The sequence below is a fragment of the Anguilla rostrata genome, chromosome 12 (genome assembly GCF_018555375.3).
Source record: "Anguilla rostrata isolate EN2019 chromosome 12, ASM1855537v3, whole genome shotgun sequence".
Taxonomy (NCBI): Eukaryota; Metazoa; Chordata; class Actinopteri; order Anguilliformes; family Anguillidae; genus Anguilla; species Anguilla rostrata.
In genome coordinates, this window is record NC_057944.1 from 34,954,327 (window position 1) to 34,978,759 (window position 24,433).

Here is a 24,433-nt window from a genome sequence, read left to right on the forward strand (position 1 = left end):
CTACTCGTTTGTTCCCCTCATTAATAATTCAGGCAGTGACACAATGTCACCGATGTTGCAGGCGAATCACGAAGGGGGCTTTGACGAGGCTGGCCAGGACTTTGATGTGGCGTGTCTGCTAGGTGGAAACAGTCTATTGCACCATAATCCCATCATCAGGTCAGACCCATAAAATGGGATTTTTAATACACTGGGATCATAAGCCCCCCCAAGTATAACAGTTGCTCCATATTGCCTAGGAATCCGTAACACCTGGCAGGAAACCCCATCTGGGTAAGAAGCAGAAACTTGACATTTGGGCTGAGGACACACAGACCTTTTCCATATGTATTAAGAGTTTTCAGAGACGACACCCTAATGCCCTTCTGAGTCTGCAGTCTAGTGAAAAAAATCATTTCGCTGAACCAAACAGGCAAGGGGCCAACATTTACCCCCCCCCCACCCCCCCCCCCCGCCCAAAAGGTGAATTAATGCAAATGCACCTCGATAAGGCGTAGCTCTCGTTTATGCAGTTATGTCTGACATTTCGTAGTGTACGTGTGTTCCTGCACGTACGCATACACGTACTGCTGCACAGTCCATAATGTTCTTTGTGTTACATTTGCAGTGGTGCAGTGCAGTGATGCAGTGGTGCAGTGGATAACACTCGCCTCACAGCGAGAAGGAACCCCGTTCAAATCCGAGCCGCAACCATTCCACGTGGAGTTTGTGGATGTTCTCCCTGTCTCAGCATGGCTGTCCTCCCACAGCTCAAACGCATGCAGATTTTCGGCTAATCGGAGGGTCTATAGTGCCCGTAGGTATGAATGTGTGAGCGAATGGTGTATATGCCCTGTGATGGATTAGCAAACTGTGCAGGGTGTATTCCTGCCTCTCGTCCAGTGCGTGCTGGGATAGGCTCCAGGCCCCCTGCAACCCAGACCAGGAATAAGTGTGTATAGATAACAGATGAATGGATGGATAGATGTGCTGATACCAGCTGTTTCAACTGATGATACGGCTCGTGAAGACAACGTGAACTTCCAGACACTTTGCCTGTATATTCACCAATAGCTTTTACTACTTATATCACGGGGCGGGGGAGGGATGGGGGGGGGGGGGGGGTGATGTAAGATGTTATTATGCATGATTACTCCCCAGTGACACACTCAGGATGTAATCAATAAAGACGCACTTCCTTCTCTAACCCAGCCACGAAATGAAATGGGAAAAGCTACCGCAGATTCTCACTTAAAATGGATCACAGCACGAGATCCGCTCTGATGAGAAAGATAATTAATGCAAAATGTCATTAATCATTAGTATCAGAGTCATTACTCACCACAGGAAAACGTAAGATAAGAGGGTTGTCTTTCTTTCTGACAAATAATTACCAAACAACAGAAAGGCAGTGGCTATATAACTGAACGTACATTGTAGGCATTTTCAGGAATGCGTTATCAAAGACGATCATAATGAGAGAAAGACTGACAACACAAATAGCAACAGCCGCCTTGCTAACCATTGCTCCTAAGCAACCACCACAAACAAACTGTCAGGTTTCTTTTTTTAAAGGGATCTCCAGAGAAGCAGTAGCTAGAGAGCTCCAAGCAAAGATTTACTGCAGCAGATAACCAACACAAACCTTTTTCATTGCTTTGCACTACTTGCAAGTGTGATAGTTAAAACTATCTACGTCCATTGGAAACCAATGTAGCTTTTACTAAGGAGTTGGTTCTATGTGGAACACTTATATCTGATCCCTTGGTTATAACATTAATTATTTAGTCTACCAAATCTCTTCATTATAGATAAAATGTTATGTTAAGTGCACAACAGTAACAGTGCTGTGCTTTTCATTGTAAATGAATTAAAAGGAATAAGCTGCTAGTGGGTGATACCTATTAAAATTTGGATGTATTTTTAATAAGAGAAACAGGTGGAGAACTGCTGTGTTATCCAGTTGCTGTTTGTTTATATCTAGCTCCCTGGGCATTTCTGTGTTGGGGTAATTGTGGTATAAAGTGGATTCAAGACATGAAAAATCAGGGTTAACAGAATGGATTTCTGACATTAACCCTGTTATGACAGACTGACGGATTGACACATTGGTGTGTGAACTAGTAAAGCAAGTTAACTACCAGTATGGATAAAAGAGCTATATAAATGCAGTCCATTTACCATTTACCAGTATGCACGTAGCAGCTTAGTTCCGGTTTAGCTCCACTGCGTGGGTACATCCCGGTGTATCCTAAGTAGCCGCATTTTAATTACGCTCAGGAGCTGGAAGAAGTAATCATGTGTAGAGCCGTTGATGCTAAAGAAACCCCAAGTCGTTTGCACGCGTGCAGCGATTACTACCGTTAGTTTGCTGAGGCCGCGGGAGCGGCCGGCACTTCTCAGGGATAGATCGCTGAAGGCAGAGCCGTCTCCCGCGGCGATGGTGTGCCGCCGGTACCCCTGTCTGAGCATCTCCCGCTCCAGCCACTCGGGCCGCTCCTCGGCGTCTTCGACATCGTCTTGGAGAAAAGCAACCCTGCCGCCAGGGGGCGCTCTCGCGGTCGGCGTCTCTGGGGTCTTCTCCCTGTTCTGCGCAGCACTGCCAGCTGATCCCGACTGTACTAGGATGCTAAGGGACGATCAGTAAGATTAGCATGTTGCAGCTCAGCTCTCGAAATTCAAGCTGTCTATATTCGATTTCTTTGAATATAATAAGATAAAGATGAAATCAGTTAATTACAATAATTGAGAATGTCAGTTCAAAGAAATACATATCCAGTGAAATGGATGAAAACTTTGTTTGATTCAAATTCACACAAACATGATTTCTGCCCCACATGCCTTCACTATAGGGGATTTTCATCACAAATGAATGACACATTCCTTGTCAAATTGGCAGAGGTAAATGGTGACCATTAACCCCATATATTGTTTATATTGCTTGGAAGTGAGATAAAGACAATATCCCAATAATGCTAACAGTTTCACAGGTCCTAATACGTAAACAGAACAGAACGGTTAAAGCATGCCCATATTCTGCTCTTAAGAAGTGGGGGGGGGGGGGGGGTCGCCATAGTTTTGTAATGCTGCAGTCACAAAGAATCCAGGCCTGTGACAATGACACCATTGCCATCAACGCCTTAACAATATATACCTTTGACCCAGCATGCATTTAGGCTAATTGGTTAGGTGATCTGCCGTGCTGACCTAGCATCCTAGCTTATATGTCCCATGCTCCCGGCTAATTACTATGGGAAGCCCCACTCCCCCCCCCCAGCAGCCTCAGACTACAGACAGGGCTCATGGGATTGCACTCCTTTTCCCTCTATTCTAATATATATTCACCTCATTATTTAATATGCGGCCTCTAGTCTGCCATGTATACCCGGACAGTAGACGGGAGAGGAAAGGAGGTAGCATTTTTTACATTAAAAAAAAAAAAACTATATAAATAAAACGGAGAACAGGACTGTGCCTGACTGGCATGGAACGACAGCGGAGGCTGCAGGGCTCTGACTGGCACCCCGAGGCCGGTTACAGAACGCTGGACCCATTTAAATATTGATCGCCCGAAGGACTCGGATGGCACGGAGGCACGGGTGGCTGCTTCAGAATTTTAAAACGCGGGCTCAAATTGGTTCCACCAGGCTGGCATTAAATAGCCTCCCCTGGTGAAACGTATACAGCCGCGCTTTGTTTCGTTGCCCTCTCCAGGAAGGCGCCACAGGGCACCGCCCCCACGGCCCCCCTGACAACGGTAAACAGTCCCTGGACAACCGCAATTTTTTTTGTCCTGCTGAGGTGAAAGCACTGCAAAGCAAGCAACACCTCCTAAAAGAGCGACAATTAAAAACAACAACAACAAAAGAAAAACCACAACTAGTGCAACCATAGCAACCAAAGTATGACATCTGCGTGAAGTATCTCCTCGCAAAAAAACAAAAAAAAAAAAAACACATTCAATGAGTAATTCACCCCCCGGCAACAAAACAGCCCGAATAAAAAGTCTTCTGAACTAAACAGTGATTGTTTCACAGTCAAAGGAAGCGCTGAATCAAATCAAATGTCAAATGATAATGCCAAAATGAGCGGACACCCTTCCTCAGAATTAATCTTCCCAAAACCCACAACTATTTCGGGAGCCTTCATATAATGAGATGGCGACTCACGACCAGGCACCACATGAAAAGAGCAACATAAAAGACTGAAAGGAAAACGTACCTGGAGGTGTTTTTCGTTTCGAGTTTGGCCCCGGCAGAGCTGGGGCGGACTTTGTTCCCCAGCGGCATTTCTGAAAGGTGTCGTACCTTCCCCTTCAGGAGCAGCTGGAATTCCGCTCCCTGTGGAACGCCACTGGCCCTCCCTGTGCCGCCGTCGCAGGCTGAATGAACGTGTTCCCAGCCTGCCTCCCTGGGCTGACCTGCCCACCTCTCACGGGCGATCTCAGCACAAGCTGCTCGTCCAGGTCGTCCAGGTCTCGCATTACCTGCGGCTCTGTCACACTACCTGGGGAGGGAAGGCTCACAGTAAAACATGCAGTGCTAAATCAACTTTTTATAGAGTGCATATGGTCCCTGTTGGACCCCATATGTACTCTATTAGAGTTGAATTAACATGGGACATTTGACTGAGTGGAATGCGAATATGTGTTTGAACAAACTCTTTATTTCTTAGTTTTAGTATTGACTTACTATGGCAAACAACAGGGCAATTAAAAAATATAATTCTTAACCGATTAAGCAGTTTCCATAATTTTCATGGATTATGCATGTAAGGCCAGTGCTGTGATATTCGTGATTGTAAAACATTGCACCTAAATGCAAGTGGAGTGCTGTGTTCATGCAAAGTGCCGTAAAGTGCCAAGTCACAATGAAAAGGGGCGTCATTTTTACAGGAAAATAAATGCGTGCATAGTCGAGGCGTGGGAGGCATCCAACAGCCTCATTAAGCCTTGAAACCCCCATGAAGGAAGTAAAAACAAAAGGTTAGGGGGGGGTTCTAAAATCTTTACATTAGACTAGGTCTAATAGTAAATATTCAAATGTGTTTCCCCAGCCCTGTCTGAAATAAAACTGTACCCCAATTTTGAACACCCCTATGGCGGGTCATACCATTTCTTAACCATTGAGATTGCCTGAATGTGCTTGACTCAAGTCATTGCATTAGCATATTAATTGTTAAGAGAGAGCATACCCCAGGGTTCGAATTACAGGGGAGCTGGGCAAGGATCCAGACAGTCTGTATTATTCTGCAAGAGTCCTGAGTCCTGTGTCTATACCTTTAATGTGACCCCCCCCCCCTTTCATCATCCCAACCAGTAAGTGTCCAGGAACAGCAATTGTCACAGCTGTCCCGCTTCAATCTGGAGGCACTGCCATTAAGTCATCCGTTGTGATGATGGCAAACTGGGGTCCGATTCATTCAGACACACAGTAACTAAATGTGTCATTGTTGTGTGCGCAGTCCTGATATCCGGGCTCAGTTTGTAAGACTGAATTCTGAAACTGGGAGAGGGCTGTTCCTCCAGCATCCGGCATTTATGAGGTGGAAAATCCAGGGGTCAGAAAGTAAAAGTTCTCCCGTGTGTTTCTTCCACCTATGAACTCAGCCAGCTGATTAGTTCTACCTCCTGGCATAAGAATTGTGCTAATTGGCAGAACCATGTGATTGGAACAAAATACTGGGAAGGACTTTTACATTCTGAACATGGATTTTCCACCTCTGGTGTCCAGCCACTCGTGGCACTGCATGAAAACCAATGACCCCGATTAGCTTTTGGTTTCAATACATTAAGGTCATCTTTTAAAAGAAAGCTTAAGAACAGGAGTAAGGAACAAAATAAGACGCAGCTGCCAACAAATCAAAGTTCATTACATGAAAAAATACACCTAAAGTGGACACAATTTCTGATAACTTTTTCATATTGCAGAATTCTTTAATCACTTGGCAATAAATAATTATTACCAAAGAATGTATGACACTTAAGAAGATCTATACCTGAGGCTGTCTTCAATCCAATCCAATCAGCAGGCAATCTAATCTGATTGCTTTTGGATTCCTTCCAGTTTCATTATTCAAGCATAGTCTAGAATAAATGTGTTGACAAAATACATCAGTTTATCGGTTTCTTACAAGGCTGGTTTCTTTGTCATGTGGATTTTGTAGCCATAATCTATACATTCACTTGCATATGTGCTACTTGCGGTGCAATGTGTGTGTGTTTCTGTGTGCACGTGTACATTGTAAAAATGAATAATCCTAAATGTAATATTTGGAAAGCTATCTGCAATCAGACATATTGCGCAAATTAAAAGTATCCTGGGCTGATGTCAGATAATCCATTAATGTAATTACATCATTCAGATTATGTAAACCGTCACTGCGCCACTGGCAGCGTTTCCTGTGCAAGATGGCTGCCGGTCTTGCCACACTGCCAGCTGCTGCAGGGGATGGCCTTGTGCTCGCTCCATGTTCGAACTTGAAGCCATTACACTGGAGGCATGCCGGGGATTTTCTCGTGTAATTAAGCCGGCCTACTTGCGTGTGCGGCGAGTGCTCCACGTTCTCGTGATGCGAGAGCGTCAGGCTCGCCCTCAGGAGGGGCGTGACCTTGGCTCCAGTGTGGCTGCTACAGAGATGAGGGAAAACTGCCATTGGTATGTGACAGCAGTACTTGGGGGTTCATTACCATTATTATTATTATTATTATTACCAGTGGAGTCACATTGGAAGTGCATTTTGAATGTTCCCCAACAAGGGCACGTATTTCCATAACATGTTTAATTAATACACTTTGTAACACCATTTGCAGTACATTGAGATAGATTCTCGGCTTGTTGATTATTTTCAGTTTTTGTCACCGTTTAATACAATTATTTGTATTTACACATTTTCTTTTTTTTCTTTTTTTAGAATCAGGCTTACAAACACTTTTTTGTCTCCACTTTACAACTTAAATGACATTTGGGAATTCATGGAAGGAGTGTACCTGTTTTCCGTTTTTCTTCTTCCAAGTCATTGTGTTAAAAATGTTGTAAAAATGTTCAGAATAAAGAAGGCCTTCCACGCATGCCTGTTGTTAATTTGATGCCTGTTCCACTGGTGTAGGAAACCTGAACTTATATGGTTTCCTGTTCCATTATTGCAGATCTCTTACTACAGAAAGGACTTGGGCAGCATACCACTGAAAATCTCATCTCCTGCCTGTCCTAGTTTGGTGAAAACAGTAACTTCAGAGCACTCCTGTGTCTGATAACTTTCCATTGGCCGGTGGCTTTTGCCAGTGGATCTGAGGGCTTGTCACAGGGGCCGGACTGAGCTGCGGCCTGGACTGTCTCTGACAGCGACTGTCCACAAGATGGCAGTACATGGTCAAAAAAAGACACTGGACAAATGGTGTTTTCAAGTTTTTTTTTTTTTTTTTTTTTTAAAAGATGGATGGGTTTTTTTGTATTTATAAAATCAAAGTACAGTAATTTTCATTGAATAGATTTTTCTGGAATGCACATTGGTTTTAATTATATGATGTCCTTTATCACACATCAGCCCACATTTTCCTGTACCGGCACTTGAGTGATATTATGAATGTCATCTCATTCTCATCAGACCGTGACTGCCTCAGAAACTAGGACACTAATGCAATAAGCTTCACACATTGATTGCCTATTATCAGTTGCCTGTTTTTCCCCACTCTCCTTATTTTGGGAAATTATCCTGAACTGCCATCGCAGGCCAGTGTAGACTTACTGACTTTTCTTTGCCAGGGAAGGATCACCATTGTTCTATGTATTTTGTGCCCATTATTTGATCTTATACTTACACTGTACATTTGTTGGATAGGCTTGTACATATGTCAGCATGTACTTAATCTAAATTGGTTCAGTAAATATCTAGCTGAAAAAATAGTTGCAAGAGATGTTTTTTCTCGGCAAGTCATTCCGGAAAAGAGGATCTGCTAAGTGCCTAGAATTCTACTGCAAATGTGCACGATTGCATTTCCCATCTTTGTGCTTCACGAGAATGGAAGGATTACTTATGTTTCATGAATTAATTTCATTAACGTTGTTTTTATGTTTAATTGGCATACTCCAGGCTGCAAAATGGGAACCCTTCCAGCTACGCTGTGCAGTTATCAAACTTGGCTGCTGCTGGGCTGTACAGCACATTAAATAAACCTTTTTTCTGCATTTCCCCTCCAAGTCTCTACTTATGATTCCATTCAGGCTGATTACACTGCATTACCACATAATTCATGCACAGCAAAAACAAACAAAAATAAATAAATAAATAAATAAAAACATCTGACTTACGTGTTTTCATCTTAAAATCTTATTTTTACGGTCTCTCAAGTACCAAATATTGGCTTGTATTTTTAGGTTTAGGTTTCCCTACACCGAAAATTGTCTTACTACATTGGCAAATCGAAATGAGTCAAAGTGCCTCTCCTTATTGTTTTTTTTCTAAATTCAACAAAAAAGATTACCTAAAGTGATAGAAACAAGCTTTTGAGTGTAACTATAAGATTGAATAGACGTTTTTGTTTTTGCTGTATGTATGGAGCTGTGACCTGTGCTTTTTTTTTCCCGGGGAATCTAAACTATGTTTAGAAATTCAAAAGCTGCAGGGAGCTGACACTTTTGTTTCAGTTTCGTACTTGTACACAGAAGTACATAGAACTACTTCACATGAGACAGAATGGGAGGAAGTGCTACCACTCTTTCAATACAATGAGCAAAGCTAATTTAGCTTTGTTCTTTTTTACCTGTAAATTTGCCTAGGCATATCTATGATGTACTGGCAATCTCAGTGTTTATGGACTTTAGCAGGATGTGGGCACCTTTTGGGCATGCGTTTGTTCTAAAACGTGTTCGGGATGTTTCTGGGCACGGCGCTCTTTTCTGTGGGGGGAGGGGTGGGCGTGGCTACAGGGCCTGTGGTTTGGGATCAGATTCCAGCAAAGTGTTTGCTTCCGTGATGGCAGATACCAAGAAGCCTGGGTACAGCAAAGAAAAAACACAAGCCGACAGAAACTCGTTCAAAAACTAGAGTCAGCCACGGAATTGATTTGCCTCGGTGTTATCAGCTGAAGTTCGCCAAGGTGACAAAAAGCGACATGGAGTTGGCCAGTTTTCTGTTGGAAACCTTGATTCCAGCACATTCCAGTATCTGTAGGCTACGCAGATTGTTGTAGATTACACATTGTTTCTCCCAGCATTTGGCAATATTGTATAAAAAGCGTATTCCTATACAAATAACACTGCATGCTACGTTAAGGTTGTCAGTTATCATCCAAAACTGCAGAAAAATCACGGAAAACAATTAAAACTGAGGAAATAGTGGAAAAGCAAAAACATTTTTGGACAACATATTTGGGGGGGGGGACTCATAATCATAATCAGCCAATCATAATTACTAACCTGCTTTATATGGGAAACCATTGGATTGGCTTCTGATTGAAAACAGAAGAGTAGAATAGAATTATAATTGAATACAATAGAACAACTTAGAAAAGCCTTGTCTGCTTAATATTACATATACTGCATACAATAATGCTCTTGAACTTCCAAATATGAGCATGACACAATGGCCTACAAACTTAATAAATATAATGTGGAAAAACAAACCAACTCCACCTGATCATCTCATGTGCACTGGGACAGCCAGTAAATAAAACTGTTGTTTTGCTGCTGTCAGCTATCTGCTGCTAAAAGATTGGTCTGAAAACATCCCAAATTAAATATGATTACAGTCCTTCTTCAGGTTCTTGTTTGAATTTAGTTTTGTGTTTGCATGACATATTCTTTGATGGTAATTATTTATTTCTGAACTGTAACTCTTCATTTATGAAACTTTCCCAAATGTTCACATGCAAAATTGCCTCTTCAGTTTACATCCACATATTTACACACTCAAAGCTGTCTGCAATCAGCATTCCTAGTTTTTGCAACCAGCATTCCTAGCGAGACAGTACATTCTGAACCACGTATTAGCATTGCATTAAATTGCATAACAGCATTGCCTGCAAATCTGGTTTTCCAAAAACTCTAATGTCACCCTGTTGAGCTGTCGCAAGAAATCAACTAGTTGGCCAACCTTGTTCATCTCATGCAATCAAAACTGCCACTTCAAGGAAAGAAGAAAACATTTTGCAGTGGAAAACATTATTCAAATAAAACAATGTAATTTCACATATTTCAAAATGATTTTCACTGTATGAATACAATGAATACATCTGTTCTGACTGCATGGTGTTGTGTCGCTGTAGTGTCTGTCACAGTAGAGCTTGTCTATATTGTTCTGGTAATACAAAGCTCAGTCGACAAAAAAGTAACTGTACACTCTTGGGGGGGGGGGGGGGGTCGTAAAAAGTGTCTGAAAAGACACAAATTCTTAACACTGGTGTTGTACCGTCCCTATAGGTACATACCACCATATCCCCAGCAATACATAATTAATTTGTACCTTTTTTGTTCATGAAAGGTACTTGTTACTACCCAGACAAAACATCATTGTACCTTCAGGGTACATCTGGGAAATATTTCCCATAAAGAACAAAAATGTACCTTTATAGAGTGCATCTCCCACCAGGCTATTTTAAAGAGAGCTGGCAGGGACAATTTGGTCAATATGCTACCTATGGACAAATTAGAATTTTAAAATTAGGGCCCAGTAATGATCGTGGACTTATAGATAATAATGTATTATGTTATATTTATGCCAAATGGGAAAGGGAGCAGCTAAATTTTCCCAAGTTGTTACTTGCGACCTGGAGACTCACTGAAAAACAAATTGTATGGATTTCAATATCAGTATTTTTTGAATAATTGATTAAAATAATTGAAAATATTTTAGTCACGTCTCAGTGACCTTGGTACTTCACCTTTTAATTTCAGGATCAGAAGTGTTCTAGAAAGCTAACAGTGAGTAACATGTACATTTTTGCAGTAGAATATACTTGCCAAAGGCTGAAAATCTACTGAGTAAGGCTAACAAAAAACACATTAACTGTTATTAATTGAATGCTGAAAATCTGCGCTATAATTATTTATGCATCCCCCGTTCACCACATTATAGACCGTCATACAAGTAAATGTAAAACATTTGAAAATTCATCATTACATAACAGAGCACTGTAGTCTGAATTAGATGGAAAAAGACTAAAATTCTTGACCCTCTATCAGAATAATAGGTCGCTAAAGTCTTGCACAGCTGGGTCTATGCAAATCTTGATGTCACATTAAGCATATGAATGTAGAAAAAAGTGTGGGCTTTTCTGGGTCGAAATGAATTAATTCATAAATCCAGCTGTCGATCACCTGTTACTTCCATTTTATTTTCACCACCTAAATGGCTATTGCAATATTGCTTAAATTGTTTAACTTGAAATGCGTTTACTCGCTTAATTAATATTTTACTTGCTGTTTACACCAATATATTTTTTACATACTGAATATATTATTTTGCTTCTTGAAGAAGCAGTAGACCGAGTATATTACCCAGAAAATCGTTCTTTTTGTGCGGATATAGTGGATTGTCAAGTTCAATTAATAGCCTACGCTGAACGCAAAGTACAGTGGGTTGCATTAACAAGACAGAAACACTTGCAGCAGCTGGCTGAGAGCGTTCAGATATTTTTCGTATATACGCGCCATGCATAACTCTGATGACGTTCCTCGCAAAACAGCCTATCATGTCGTACCTGTTATTCGGACAATAGAAATACATAGACGAATCAAATGGGCCAAATATTTGGCGTTAGCCAATAGGAAACGATTCTCACTAGACGAATGGCACAGAGCTGAGCACCAAGAGTCTACGAATCGCCGTTGCTCCTACAGCCATTGCAGTGCCAGCGATATAGACTATTGAGATAAGCCGAGGCTTTGGTAAGTATAATAGCTATATAACGTTGTAAATAAATTCACTTTAAAGAAAACAAAACGACAGATTTTAATGTGGATATTTTTCAGTTTGAAATGTATTTGGGGCAAATCGTTGGTGACGCGGATGTTTTATCTTGTTAGCTACCTAGCTTGCGAACGTTAGCAAGCAAGAGAGCGGGCTTGGACGCTAAGGTTGCAGTCAAAATAAGACACCGTAATAGCTAGCTTGGAAGCTCACTCCAGAATTCAGACGCTCATTAACATGTTTCCGCTGTATTGATACATTTATCAATATAAAAAGAGTAATCGCCTTGAAACAGTCTATTTTGGTCGTAATTGAACAAAGTAGCATATGATGACTGTTAGCTAGGACTCTAATACGAAAATGCCTAGCCAGCCACAACAAACATTGCTAGTTTGCAAGTTAGTAAACGAGTTGCAAGTTATCTTAAATCTTAGATAAAATTTTCGTAAAATAGCTAACTAGCATTTTATGTGGTCTTATACCGTAAAACGCCAATCCAGCTGGCTAATTAACGTTAAATCAACACCAGAAAGGACCCTGTCAAGTGATGGCATCGATAAGGCAAATAACAAATAACGTACCGTATACATTAATGATTATCTAGGTGAAAGTGCGACGTCACTTTTCACATTTTTGTACAGTGTAAATATTTTGTTTCGCACTAACTGGAGACGGCAATTTAGTAATGCTAACGCACCCAGGCTTGGCTGTGGATTAGTACTGTACGGGTAATATGGCTGACTGTACTCCCATAGGAAACAACACAGCCTTGTACTTAGGGATCCTGCGTTAAGAACGCACTTCGGTCGAACTTTTTTAAACCATGTTTTCAATAAAAATGTTGCCTGAGATTGAGATTTTACCGCAATATAATTAAATTTTCACCTTTATTTTTTGACGTGGCACAGTTTTGGAATTTGTCTGCAAATGTTAAGGGTTTAAAATCTTTAAAGAAAAAGAGCTGGGTATCTCTCGGGCGGTCTGCTCTTGCTGCGTGCACTGACAAAGAAGTGGCCATATTCTCAGCGTTAGCGCTAGCTGCGCTAGCTAACGTTAGCCCTGTAGAGGAAGACAAGCGGCCATTCCGAGCTCAGTAGGAAACCAGCAAGCTAGCGAACTCAACACAACGAGCACCCAGTAGAGACCCAGTGTAATGTACCAGGAGTAGCGCGCAGATGTAGTCCGAAAACAAATTGCCAAGAGCACGGTCTTTTGCAACATATCTGCCTGAACAAAAACTAACAGGAAGGCTGTTAGATGCATTTAAAGGGGACTTTCTTTCATGAAGAAGGCTTTCTCACAAAATGGAAGAAGAAATATTGCTGTCGTTGTTGACTTCTTTCCTCTGAGAGGAAAACGGATTCGCCATTACTAGCTGTAGTATATAAACATGGATATAACGTTACAATAAAACTTCGGAACTTAAAAAATTATTAATAAATATATATATAAAGTATTATGTTTATATTAATATATGTTTATATAAATATTATGTATGTTTATATAAATATATATACGCACTTATATATACACATATATATTTTTTCCAGTATTGAATTAGTATAGCTGTGCATTTGACACTTACATTGTTTTTAAATTTATTATGTCAGCACTCAGCCCTTCATATCTAAACTTTAACCCAAATTAAGTTTAGCAAATGCATGTTATTCAATGCATGTGGCACATGGGTTTCCCAACATTGTTTCTGGTTAATGAGACTGGAGTTATCTAATTCGCTAGTTAGCTACTTTGGTATTGGCTAAAAATGAACATATTTTTCGTATCTAACCAATGGCTTCGGGTTTATTTTAACAACAGTAGGGACACATTTGACTACTGCCCCCCCCCCCATGAAAACACACACTAATGTACATGCAGAGTTCCATCAACGCTGGTGTGTGCCTGACCTGCCTAATATGACCATCGCCGTAAAATCGACTAAATGACTGAAACTGAAGGTTTGGATTTTAGGAAATTATTGACAGGGACCCTTTTAATTATCCCTACACGTTTTGTGACAAAATAAATACCCCTCAACCAAGGCTGTGTATAAATATCAAACGTCATTCTGGAAATTACCCAGTGTTGGTAGCTAGAACATGTGCTTAAATTAGTGCCAGTCCGCATAGATAAGAGTGGAGTGAATTCTAGAACATAGGGAGTCAATTGTAAATATTCCATCTTCAAGTCATGTGACGTGACCTTGATTTCACTTGTGCTTTTTTTTTTTTTTTTGCTGCCCCTTTTTTTCCCCACAGACACATTCAAGATGCCTAAAGACCCGAGGAAACCAAAAGGCAAAATGTCTTCATACGCCTACTTTGTTCAGACATGTCGGGAAGAGCACAAGAAGAAGTACCCGGGCACCGGCGTCAACTTCGCAGAGTTCTCCAGGAAGTGCTCAGAGAGATGGAAGGTACCTCACACAGGCAGTGTTGCATGATGATTTATTCCCTAAGGGTGCACATCGCACATTGCAGATGAACTATTCCAGGGTACCATTCTACTCAGGAAACTACTCAGGAAACAATGTGCATTCAAACATAGTGCAGTAAAGACGCATTTGAGCAAAACAGACTAATTTGAGAAATGCAAAGTTGACATTAATGAAATATAATGGTTCAGAATTAAAACATGCTGATTGATTATTGATAGGTTTGGGTGTGTGTGTGTGTGGGGGGGTGCATTAAAGTGAATGGATTGTTGTAAAAACAATGTGAATCTTTTGAGTATACATATTTGCTTGAATAATTTTATTTGCCAGTGTTTGTTACCAAACTTTGTGCTTTGCCGTTTTTAAGACCATGTCTGCCAAGGAAAAGGGCAAGTTTGAGGATTTGGCGAAGCAGGACAAGGTCCGTTACGACCGGGAGATGAAGACTTACACCCCACCGAAAGGAGAGAAGAAGAAGAGAATAAAGGATCCCAATGCTCCTAAGAGACCCCCGTACGTGGTTTTTCATTGGTTACTATTCAGGAACAGAGCTCCAGATCCATAGGTTTACAGCTGGTTACTGCCAACAAAAGGGCTTCAGCTAGGAGCGCACACTTTGAGTCTTTGAAGAACAAAAACATATAAATTTTTTTTCCTGTTTGTGGTAGCACCAGATTAAAAAAATCATCCGTTTCCCTTTCAGGTCTGCATTCTTTGTTTTTTGTGGCGAGCACCGCCCCAAAGTGAAAGGGGAGAATCCCTCCCTGACCATCGGAGAGATCGCCAAGAAGCTGGGCGAGAAGTGGAACGGCACGTCTGCGGAGGACAAGGTGCCGTTCGAGAAGAAAGCTGCCAAGCTGAAGGAGAAATATGACAAGGTAAGTTTAGCAGGGAGGCTGGAGATGGGGGGGGGGGGGTCGTTGAGATTTGCGGTTTCACAGAAGCAGATGATTGGGGGTGACGTAGCTCAGGAGGTAAGAGCAGTTGTCTGGCAGTTGGTGGGTTGCCGGTCCCCGCCCTGGGCGTGTGTCGAGGTGTCCCCTGAGCAAGACACCTAACCCCTAATTGCTCCCAACGAGCTGATTGGTAACTTGCATGGCAGCCTTTCACCGTCGGTGTGTGAGTGTGTGTGTGAATGGGTGAATGAGAGGCATCAATTGTAAAGCGCTTTGGATAAAAGTAGATGCAGTCCATTTACGATTGATTTGAGCTTGCAGTGGAGGTGGGGGGTTTGGGTGTTAAGTTGTAACCGTTAGTGCTGCACTGTGTCCTGATGGATGTGGAGAGATGTGGCCCTGTTGGGACGGTTGCCTCTCTCGCCGTATTCAGTGTGATAGTCGCGATGTTTGCCGGGCTCCCCGGTGTAGACGGGTGGCCTGCCGTCAGCCTGACCCCCTCTTGCCACGTTTTGTGCAGGATTTGGCAGCGTACCGTTCCGGCGGCAGGGCCAGACCCGCTGGAGGCAAACCCAGCTTCGCCGCTGCCGCCAAGGCCAAGAACATGGACGACGACGACGACGATGATGACGACGACGACGATGAGGAGGACGATGATGACGACGACGATGATGATGAATAGGTCATAGAGCCTAGATTGTGTAAAGCGCAAAAAAAAAAAGTTAACCCCCATGTACACATTTCATGTCTCCAAACAGAAGCTAGGTTGCGTACAAAATGTTTTGAAGCTGTACAGATTTTAGCCCCAAGCCCCCATTTCTCCAACTTTTAAGCTGTGTCCAGTCCTGTTAACTATATTATTATCAGTGGTAGTTCCTTAGCCCGCCACCACCTTTGCCTGGTAGAGTTTAGGGGGTTTATTAAATGACTTTGGGCTAACGGGTTCCCTGTTGGTGTAGGGTAGGGTTTCCCAACCCTGTTCCTGGAGATCTACCATCATGTTTTTACTCAAACCCTAACTTGTCACACCTGATGCTACTATAATTAGCAGCTCAGCAAGCTCCAGCTGTTGAATGAGATGTGCTTTGTTAGGGTTGAAAACCTAAAGGACAGTAGATCTCCTGGAGCAAGGTTGGACAGCCGTGGTGTAGGGTAACCATGATGCAGTATTTAAATTTATGTGGAGTTGTAGTTTCCATATGTATTTGTGTTTTTAAAAAAAATATTTTTTCAATTTTGCCATGTCCTAGTCCTTTTACTATACTATGAATACCACTGAAATTGCAATGATATAAATGCAATTGTTTTTGTTGTCATTCTGATTCTGAAATTAATCATTTTTAAAAAATAAAACTCATTTTTGTTTCACCAAAAATATGTAGTGATAAAAGAATTTATTTAAATATTGGTTTTCTATCAGGATAAAGCATTTACTACACTGAAAGGAGAAAAGAAACTAGAATCAAATCAAAAGTTTTTTTAATAAAGCCTTTATTTTGCTTTTAACATGGTATAAAATCTTGATAGAAAGACCAAGGATATTTTATTTTTGAATTGAGTACAAATCTAATCACACGGTAAGCTTTCCTGTGCAGTTGGCACTTATTTGAACAGTAGAAGTGAAACAGCTTGTCATAACAGTCAGTTTACTAACAGAAAGCTGGCTTTATGTAGCAGGTGTTTTTTAAAACTGAGGCCTATTTTCGTATTGCCTATGAAGTCTTTGTGTCTGCGAATCTAAATGCATAGGGGCGACATAGCTCAGGAGGTAAGACCGATTGTCTGTCAGTCGGAGGGTTGCCAGTTCAAACCCTGCCCTGGGCATGTCGAAGTGTCCTTGAGCAAGACACCTAACCCCTAACTGCTCTGGCGAATGAGAGGCATCAATTGTAAAGCGCTTTGGATAAAAGCGCTGTATAAATGGTCCATTTACCATTTAAATGCAGGAAGTAGTTTCATATGTACATTTGACCAAGTCATTGACATGAAGATACCGTGGGTATTTTATTTGAAGGTCGTGGTCCCTGCTTCCATGATAAAATGACAAATCAATGGGATTTTTCCTCAACCTGAAAGGATTAGTGGGATAAATATTGAGCTTTTCCAAAGCAAGCTGTCATTCAAAATGTATTCTAGGTGTGTTGTACAGTGCTTGAGAAAAGCTTATTTATATCACCAGTAGTTTACATAGTCAAAATAGGGAAAATTGGAATTGAACATAAAACGCAGAACTGCAGTGGTATGTCACTTTTTTTTTTTTATGTACGCATACCAGACGTATGAAAACTGACGTCTGTATGCAAATTGACCTGTATTCGGATTTGTAATCCCCCTTTGGCCTACTGTGAGTTGAAGAGGCCTGCGCAACGATTCCATCGCCTAATCTTGGCCACCTGCTGTTCATTTCACAGAACTGCGTAAAGGAGCAGGTGTCGCGCACCACCCAGTGGTGAATCTATGCATGATACTGAAACGAAGAAAAAATCCATTTAGAATTTTTTCCGCGTTCATCATGTTTGGTTTTTGTCTCTGTAAAAAAACGGGGCGGTCATTGTTAGCAAACACAATAGTACATTGTAAAGAATTCATCTGATTATTTCTTTTGCTTTTTCCTTTAATAAACAAAAAATAAACAATTTGGATATTTACAAATGAAAACAGGTAATCCAGCGTTACACATGTGCGTCGTCAATTCGTATTAAAAGTCAGTTAAATTAGTTCTGACAACGAAATACTTAATCGGCTTTATGGCTCGTCGTACAGCTTTATTTTCTAATTCTCGTCAACAAATGCATTCAATATATTTAGTGAAATTTCAGTAGAACTTGATATTGCACGGGTTTCAACAGACTTCGATTCAAGTTTAATTCTGGTTTATTACTTCCCAACCTGGAACCAGTAGGCTATATGCCTTGAAAATGTAGTCCAAGTAAGTCGCGAAATGCCAAACGGTAAAACGGACCATGAATTCCCTCAAACGCCATGAACAATTTGTTTCCTGTGCAGCCTTCTTCCCTTTCCATAACATGTACAGACTCCAACCCTCGCTTTTCCGCTGCAGCACTGAAATCCTTTCCACCACCCTCCTCACCTGCAGTCCGGAAGGCTGCAGCACTGTCCCGTCGGACTGCTCCACTCGGCTGCACGCGGTTCTCACATTCACCGGATCCTGTCACATCCTGCCTGGTCATCCTTCAAGCTCAGCTGGGTCCCCAGTAAATTTCAAATTGATTTGTAAATCCTCCTCACGTACCTGACCCTCCACCTCCAAGCACCGACTACTGGCACTATCTTTTCCAGGAATACACGCCATTCTGTTGCCCCTCCTCCTCATTAGCCTCCGCCCCTCCTCCTCGTTAGCCGGCCCCCTCACCGCAGCCACTCCTCCAGCCTTCCCACCAGCGAGCTCTGGAGCGTTCAGCTGCTTAGTACCCTGACTGTGGAACTCGTCCTCCCGCTCCCCATATCAGCAATCAGCAAAACCTGGAGAATTACCTTCCGTGAAGCGAGTAAATACAAGAGCTTCCTCTCATTGACACGCAGTAGTTCTTTACGAGTAATTCACTGGCTTTTTTGTTTTATCCCTCATTGATGGTAGTTATGACTTTAATGGCCAGTTAGCTGTTCCTGCTGTATGCTGTGGAGTTTTGGGTGCTAATCGGGCACCAGCAAGTTATTTACTGACGTCTGGCCTTTAGCGGACACAGTTCTCCAGAGCAGGAAGATCAGGGGTCAAAGTGCAGTAATTCCCTAGAGGTGGAGGGTACAGTCCCAGGAGAGACAGCTAGTGCGTGTGCTCAATTGACAACTACCCTATTGAACATTCAACTAAGTGATGCAAACAAAAGCAAGGTGCTGTTTGAAGAGGTGGATCATGCTCATGTCTTTCAAAGAGGGTCTTGAGGAAAAAAAACGAAAAACTTTTCAGTCTTTGCAGGTTACCTACAGGAATCACAGCAAACATTTTGGATGTACTGTTCTCTGAACAATTCAGAAAAAGGGTGATTTGAGATGCAATGCAGTGCGACTGACTTGTTTGTCAGTTACAAATAAATAAGTATTTGTAACTTTGATAGGAAGCTCCAATTTCTGCACCAGCAAAAATGTATCACCAATAGACTGAATGTCATTCAATTCATGGTGCATACAGCACGTTGTGATTTACCTGATTGACACAACTGCAGTTTCATTATATTTATTTACAATATTTATTTTACATATAAACAACCACCATTTATATTTAATTCATAATTTCAGGGGGGGCATTTTCCTTTCACCCTATCTTTGCTTTTATGTGGCATTTTAAACGGCTGTTTCATAATTAGCCAATTCTGTTTTGATTCCAGCACAAGCAAAATGAGTGCTGTGAAGCTGCCATACCTTAGTGATTATTGTACTACCAAAATCAACCACAGGAGGTCAGTAGATAACGATTTACCACAATCCCTGCGCTTGCCGAAATTGAGTTTCCTTTCCCCCAGGCGTGAAATTAAATAAATTATGTAATAAATTACATTGCTGTTTGAAGTCATGTAGCATCATATTTTTAAATGAAACTCTTGTGTATACGTGCAAATAGCATATTAGCACAAATGAAAATGAATAATCTTCTTGGTGACAAATTGAGCTTTGTCTATCCAACTAGAAATGCAGTGTACGGCATAACTGAAATGTCATGGTGCTGTCAGAGAACTTCTGTTATTGAGTAATAAAGTACTCTGTGCTCAATGTGTTCTGGTCACCTTTGACCAAGTTCTGTATAAAAAAAACTGTGTGTGTAACACACACGAAGTAAGAACAAGCCCCAGAGAGTTAGCATCTTTTTGTCAGAGTGTTTCTTCTGAAATAATAAAAAGTTAAAGCACTGGTGAGATGTACAAGGATATCAGCAGTTTCTTCACTGTCTTCAGTGACCAACTGAGGAACCGAACACAAGCTTCCGAACCCCAGCTGCCATGACACCCTGAGGCATGGGCACACTCACCACAATACAGAGTGACATAATAAATAAACTAATAAGTTCAAATGAGGGGTGGGGGGGGGGGGGGTGTATATGTTACATGTAAACACACCAAATACTGATAAAAACAATGTGCCGCATACGCACGTCTCCACTTAAATTTAAAGCGTGGCTTTCATTAAGAGCAGCCCCAGTGAGTTATGATAAATGATTTTTCGCGCTTCAGTCTCATTAACTCTTATCCAGAGACACTGTACTTGTTCAGCTAGTTGAGTTTTATTGAGCTCGGGACATTTGGGAAAGGTTACGTCTTGTGTCTGTGTTATTTTGAATCAGGTCTCGTTGTGCACGTCTCAGTGAACTGTTCTAATGCACTGAAGTGAATACAGCTTTATGTGCTCACAGTGACTCTCCTACAATTAGTTCTCCTGTACTTCTCTTTCACTTCAAGACCCTTGACAAGCTGTTCATTTGCACCTCTCCGCATGGCTTTCTCTGTGTTCCCTACTCGATCTGATCCAATTTGAATGTCGTTCTCTTGGTTTCTGCACAAAGGCAGCCCTGTCCAAAACGGGTCAGGCCATTCTACAGATCATCTGTGCTTTTGATGGCTCAACTTCTCTTACCTGTTGGCACGGAGGCATTTCTGTTATTTGTAACCTGAAATGCGCCATTAAACGAGTCTTCATATGAATGAGTGCTGCGTGTGGATTGGGCAGGGCAAGTTCGGTCAGGAAACTCCTGCCAGCGATATACAAAGTAGGTAAAGGAGAAGTGAAAGGAATCTGCTGTTTTTACAAACAAAGATTAAAAAAAAAAAGATTGCGGAAACTAGCTCGCAATATTCACGAGCATCAACATAATCAACCTTGCTACAGAAACCAAGTCCACAAATAACAGATGACTTGGCCAACTCAGAAAAGAGAACATGTGCAGGACAACCTGTTCCATTGAAGTAGCACCCTCAAGGCTGAGCATCAGCGTACACCTAGACACACCTGGTTTAATTATAGCCCTACCAGCAAGCATCCTGAAATAAACTGCTGACAGTGGAACTGTGGAACAGCAGTGTGTGACACTACCGTGTGATCCGTAGTAGGCAGAGCCAACAAGAAGTACAACTATGCTAAAAAAAAAACAGAAACAAACAATTTTTGGCTCTGTTGGTGTTGATAGTTTTAGCGAGCCACTTCCCAGTAGTGACAACAGTAAAAGAACTTGAATATGAACTTTGACATTTTTCTCTCAATTCTGGGAGATGCGTTGACAGGACTTTATGACAGTGTGCACGTGGAGAACCTGTGTTGAAATCCACAGAGGATGTGAGGCTGTCACAGAGATTCACACTATGTGAATGTGAATGTGTATGTGTATGTGTATGTGTGTGGCAGGCAGGAGCCAACCTCTGGATCATGGGAACGTTCTGTACTGGGGAAGTCAGTCAGCTCACTTACAGTAGCTAAAGTCAGCAAATCAATATAAATGGAAGCATACATTTTCGTGCATGTAGTGTGATGTTTTAAAATTGTGGCTGTAGGACAGGTTAGAGTCAGTCTCCTGAGGAAATTATAGTGGTGGTGTCGAGGAGAAATATTATTGTCATGTCGTAGCAAGAAGGGTGCTGTCATTTCAGTTGACAAAGGAACAAACCTGTGGTTACAGCATCTGCAAACATTCTGCTTTGTACGGTATATATGGTTTGGCACCATTTTGGTACATGTCAATACACAGGAGTGACTCAGAAGCATTTGTATTTCTTTTTCCCCCCTGAGAAAAACACACATGAAAGCATATGTTTACCCGACTCATTGTGCTTCCGTAATATGGAGTTGCACTGCAGTTAAATGTGTCCACAGGGGATTGTGGTAGTGGCAGAGTCCTGTACAGGCAAGACCGCGCTGGTTAGGGACGTGACTGCGGTGGGACGGCAGCCGCAGTGGGTCATAAACCACACTCAGGCACAGACACACAGGGGAGTCAAAGATGTGGGAAACCCACTAGACCGGAACAACCCTGCAGTGGGGAGATACACTATATATCACAGTGTGACATATCCCATGATGCAACGCAGTGCCTTTGTGCGTGTGTGTATGGGTGTTGGTTCTACTAGTTATTTTTAGATGTGTTTTAGTGCACAACATTTATGCACAAAATGGCCTTACATGGTCTACTAAATACCAGCTCCCATTCGCTCAATGACTCGCTCCAAGTGTGAAATCTGTTTTCTCCTTGTCATTAGATCTGAATATTTGCTTATTATTTTCTGCATGGAACAGAAAAAAAATATAGACAGCATTAATAAATAAGGAGACAATCCTTGACAGTGATTCTTTCCAGCAATATCTGTTTCTCATTACTGTTTTCCCTGGTGGACACCTGTAATGCTGACTTACTTCATGGTGATGTGGCGTGTCCTATGAAAACTCAAAGTTGCCTGTGCGGAGGGAGAGCCAGTTGATCCAATATACGTAAGCAGCGAGTGAGCAGCTGAATCACCTCTCATTAATTAGCTGCTCCTATGCACACAGGGCTGCAGTCAGGATCTTGCCATTTGGAAAAGGACCGGCTTTTACAGCAGGGTTACAGCTGGGAGCTAGCTCGCGAGACTGCACGCAGGGGAGACGGACGATAACGATCCCGAAAATGGGCCTGGCGGTTATCTTAGGAGGAGACTCTGCTCCGCCATCTCATTTTGGGGGATCTGAGAGCAACGTCAGCACGAGAGCACGGCGCAGGCTCAAAGACGCGCCGAGCTCAGCGTTTTTTCCACCAAGCCACCCCCCCCCCCCCCATTTGCTGCTCCGTGCTCTCAGACAAGCATGCCCCTCAGAGTCTTCATTTATAAACTGTGACATTATGCTGCATTTGGTCACTTTTAAAATGTATTTTGCTGGAAAAGGTTGCCGGGGGAGTTGGGTGTTGTTGGGGGGAGGGCGGGTTTGGGGGGGGGGGGGGGAGTGGAAAAATATTACCTCTCTAAACCACCGTCAAGGTTCTAATGGTGTTGATCATCCCATTTGAAAGTTTAAATTAGTTCCAAAAACATTCCTGCTTTAATAAGTCTACCAAAATATAACTGAGAACTACAGGCTGTAAATTGGGTGGATGATTCATCCACGAGTCCATGATGGCTGCTCTGTGGGCAGCTAAAGCTGGGGCCCAGGCCCCTCCCCCCACCCCCATGGCAGTTGGCCAAAGCCCTTCCAGCCTACTGTGCCCTTGGCTGCTAGGATTACATAACAGCGAACAGCTGGGGGAGAGGGAGATGCTATGTGACGCAGAGGGGTGATGTAATTTTATTAACCGCTCAAGCTCAGCTTTGCTGTGCTTGCGGCTTTGACGGTCCAATGACCTCCGGGATGTCTGTGCAGCGTCATGGCGATGGCTGCGGCCCACCTGCTCGTCACCATGGAGAACCTCTGTCTGCCAGCCTGCCTCAGCCACTGTGACCTGAGTGTGAACGCTCTGACTCAGCTAAAGTGCCCGGAGCTTTCGCCTGACTCATGTTGAGCTTGCCCTACCTCTGCAGGGAGGGGGCACCGTAGAGGTCATTCCTCCCAGAAGTGTTCGACTAAAATATTAAAATGCCAGTTTCCTAAAACACACACAGGTCACCTGTGCAGCAGACTCCCTGCCATGGACTTTACTTTCATTTGTCAAACAGGCCAGGGCCAACCCAATTTCATAACTCCATTTTTCCCCTAATATGGAGTTACGCATTTAAATGTGAGTTTTGTTTATTTCCACTGAATCACAAACTGGACTCCCACTATAATGATACAAAGCCCATTTTTACTGAGCTTTCATTTTCAATGTGCAGCACGCACATTCATTAATTTACCCCATCTTGCGAAAATTTGATGCACTCGACAAGACTAGATAGAATAATGGCAAAACTGAGGTAGAGCAAATGATCTCCGCGATGTTTATGCGCACAAAAACAAATTGCTTTTTCCGCCATGCGCCCGCCACAATATTTCCCCGCGTGTTCCCCAGTGATGTCATTTCCACTGCGGCTGAATGGAGCGCATTGGAAAGGCACCTTTTGCTCTTTACGGGGTCCGCGTCCTCACGAAGACGCGGCGGGGCGAGGGGAAGCGGGTTTGGCATTTCCCCTAACGAGCCCGGATTTAGATTCGCGGTTGTCGCGGCGAGTTCCTAACGAGCTGTCTGAGGCTTTCGCTCCGCGCTCGGCGCATCCAATAATCAGAGCAGTTTTCTAAAAATGTCACCCGCTGAATGCAAACAGGGGGGCTT

The 24,433-nt window shown here is 42.4% G+C and overlaps 2 protein-coding genes across 4 annotated transcripts in view; one reads left to right on the forward strand and one right to left on the reverse strand.

Annotated features, from left to right (window-relative positions):
* Positions 1-18,499, reverse strand: part of wdr95 (WD40 repeat domain 95) — a 35,704-nt gene extending 17,205 nt beyond the window's left edge. The window contains exons 1-5 of one of the 3 annotated variants that reach the window (XM_064302323.1): positions 18,308-18,499; positions 6,334-6,607; positions 5,977-6,064; positions 4,201-4,485; positions 2,341-2,608 (exon numbers count right to left, since the gene is read on the reverse strand). In XM_064302323.1, the coding sequence (XP_064158393.1) occupies positions 2,341-2,608; positions 4,201-4,268 (336 nt within the window). In that variant the 5' untranslated portion in view covers positions 4,269-4,485; positions 5,977-6,064; positions 6,334-6,607; positions 18,308-18,499. Of the gene's footprint in view, positions 1-2,340; positions 2,609-4,200; positions 4,486-5,976; positions 6,608-18,307 lie in introns of all 3 variants that reach the window. The other 2 variants (XM_064302321.1, XM_064302322.1) reach the window with 2 other exon arrangements.
* Positions 11,714-16,591, forward strand: LOC135236126 (high mobility group-T protein-like). The gene is made up of 5 exons (XM_064302328.1): positions 11,714-11,864; positions 14,145-14,302; positions 14,688-14,833; positions 15,024-15,198; positions 15,737-16,591. Exons 2-5 carry the CDS (start codon positions 14,156-14,158, stop codon positions 15,896-15,898), a joined length of 630 nt encoding a protein of 209 aa, XP_064158398.1. The 5' UTR covers positions 11,714-11,864; positions 14,145-14,155; the 3' UTR covers positions 15,899-16,591.
* Positions 18,500-24,433: the final 5,934 nt, after the last annotated feature.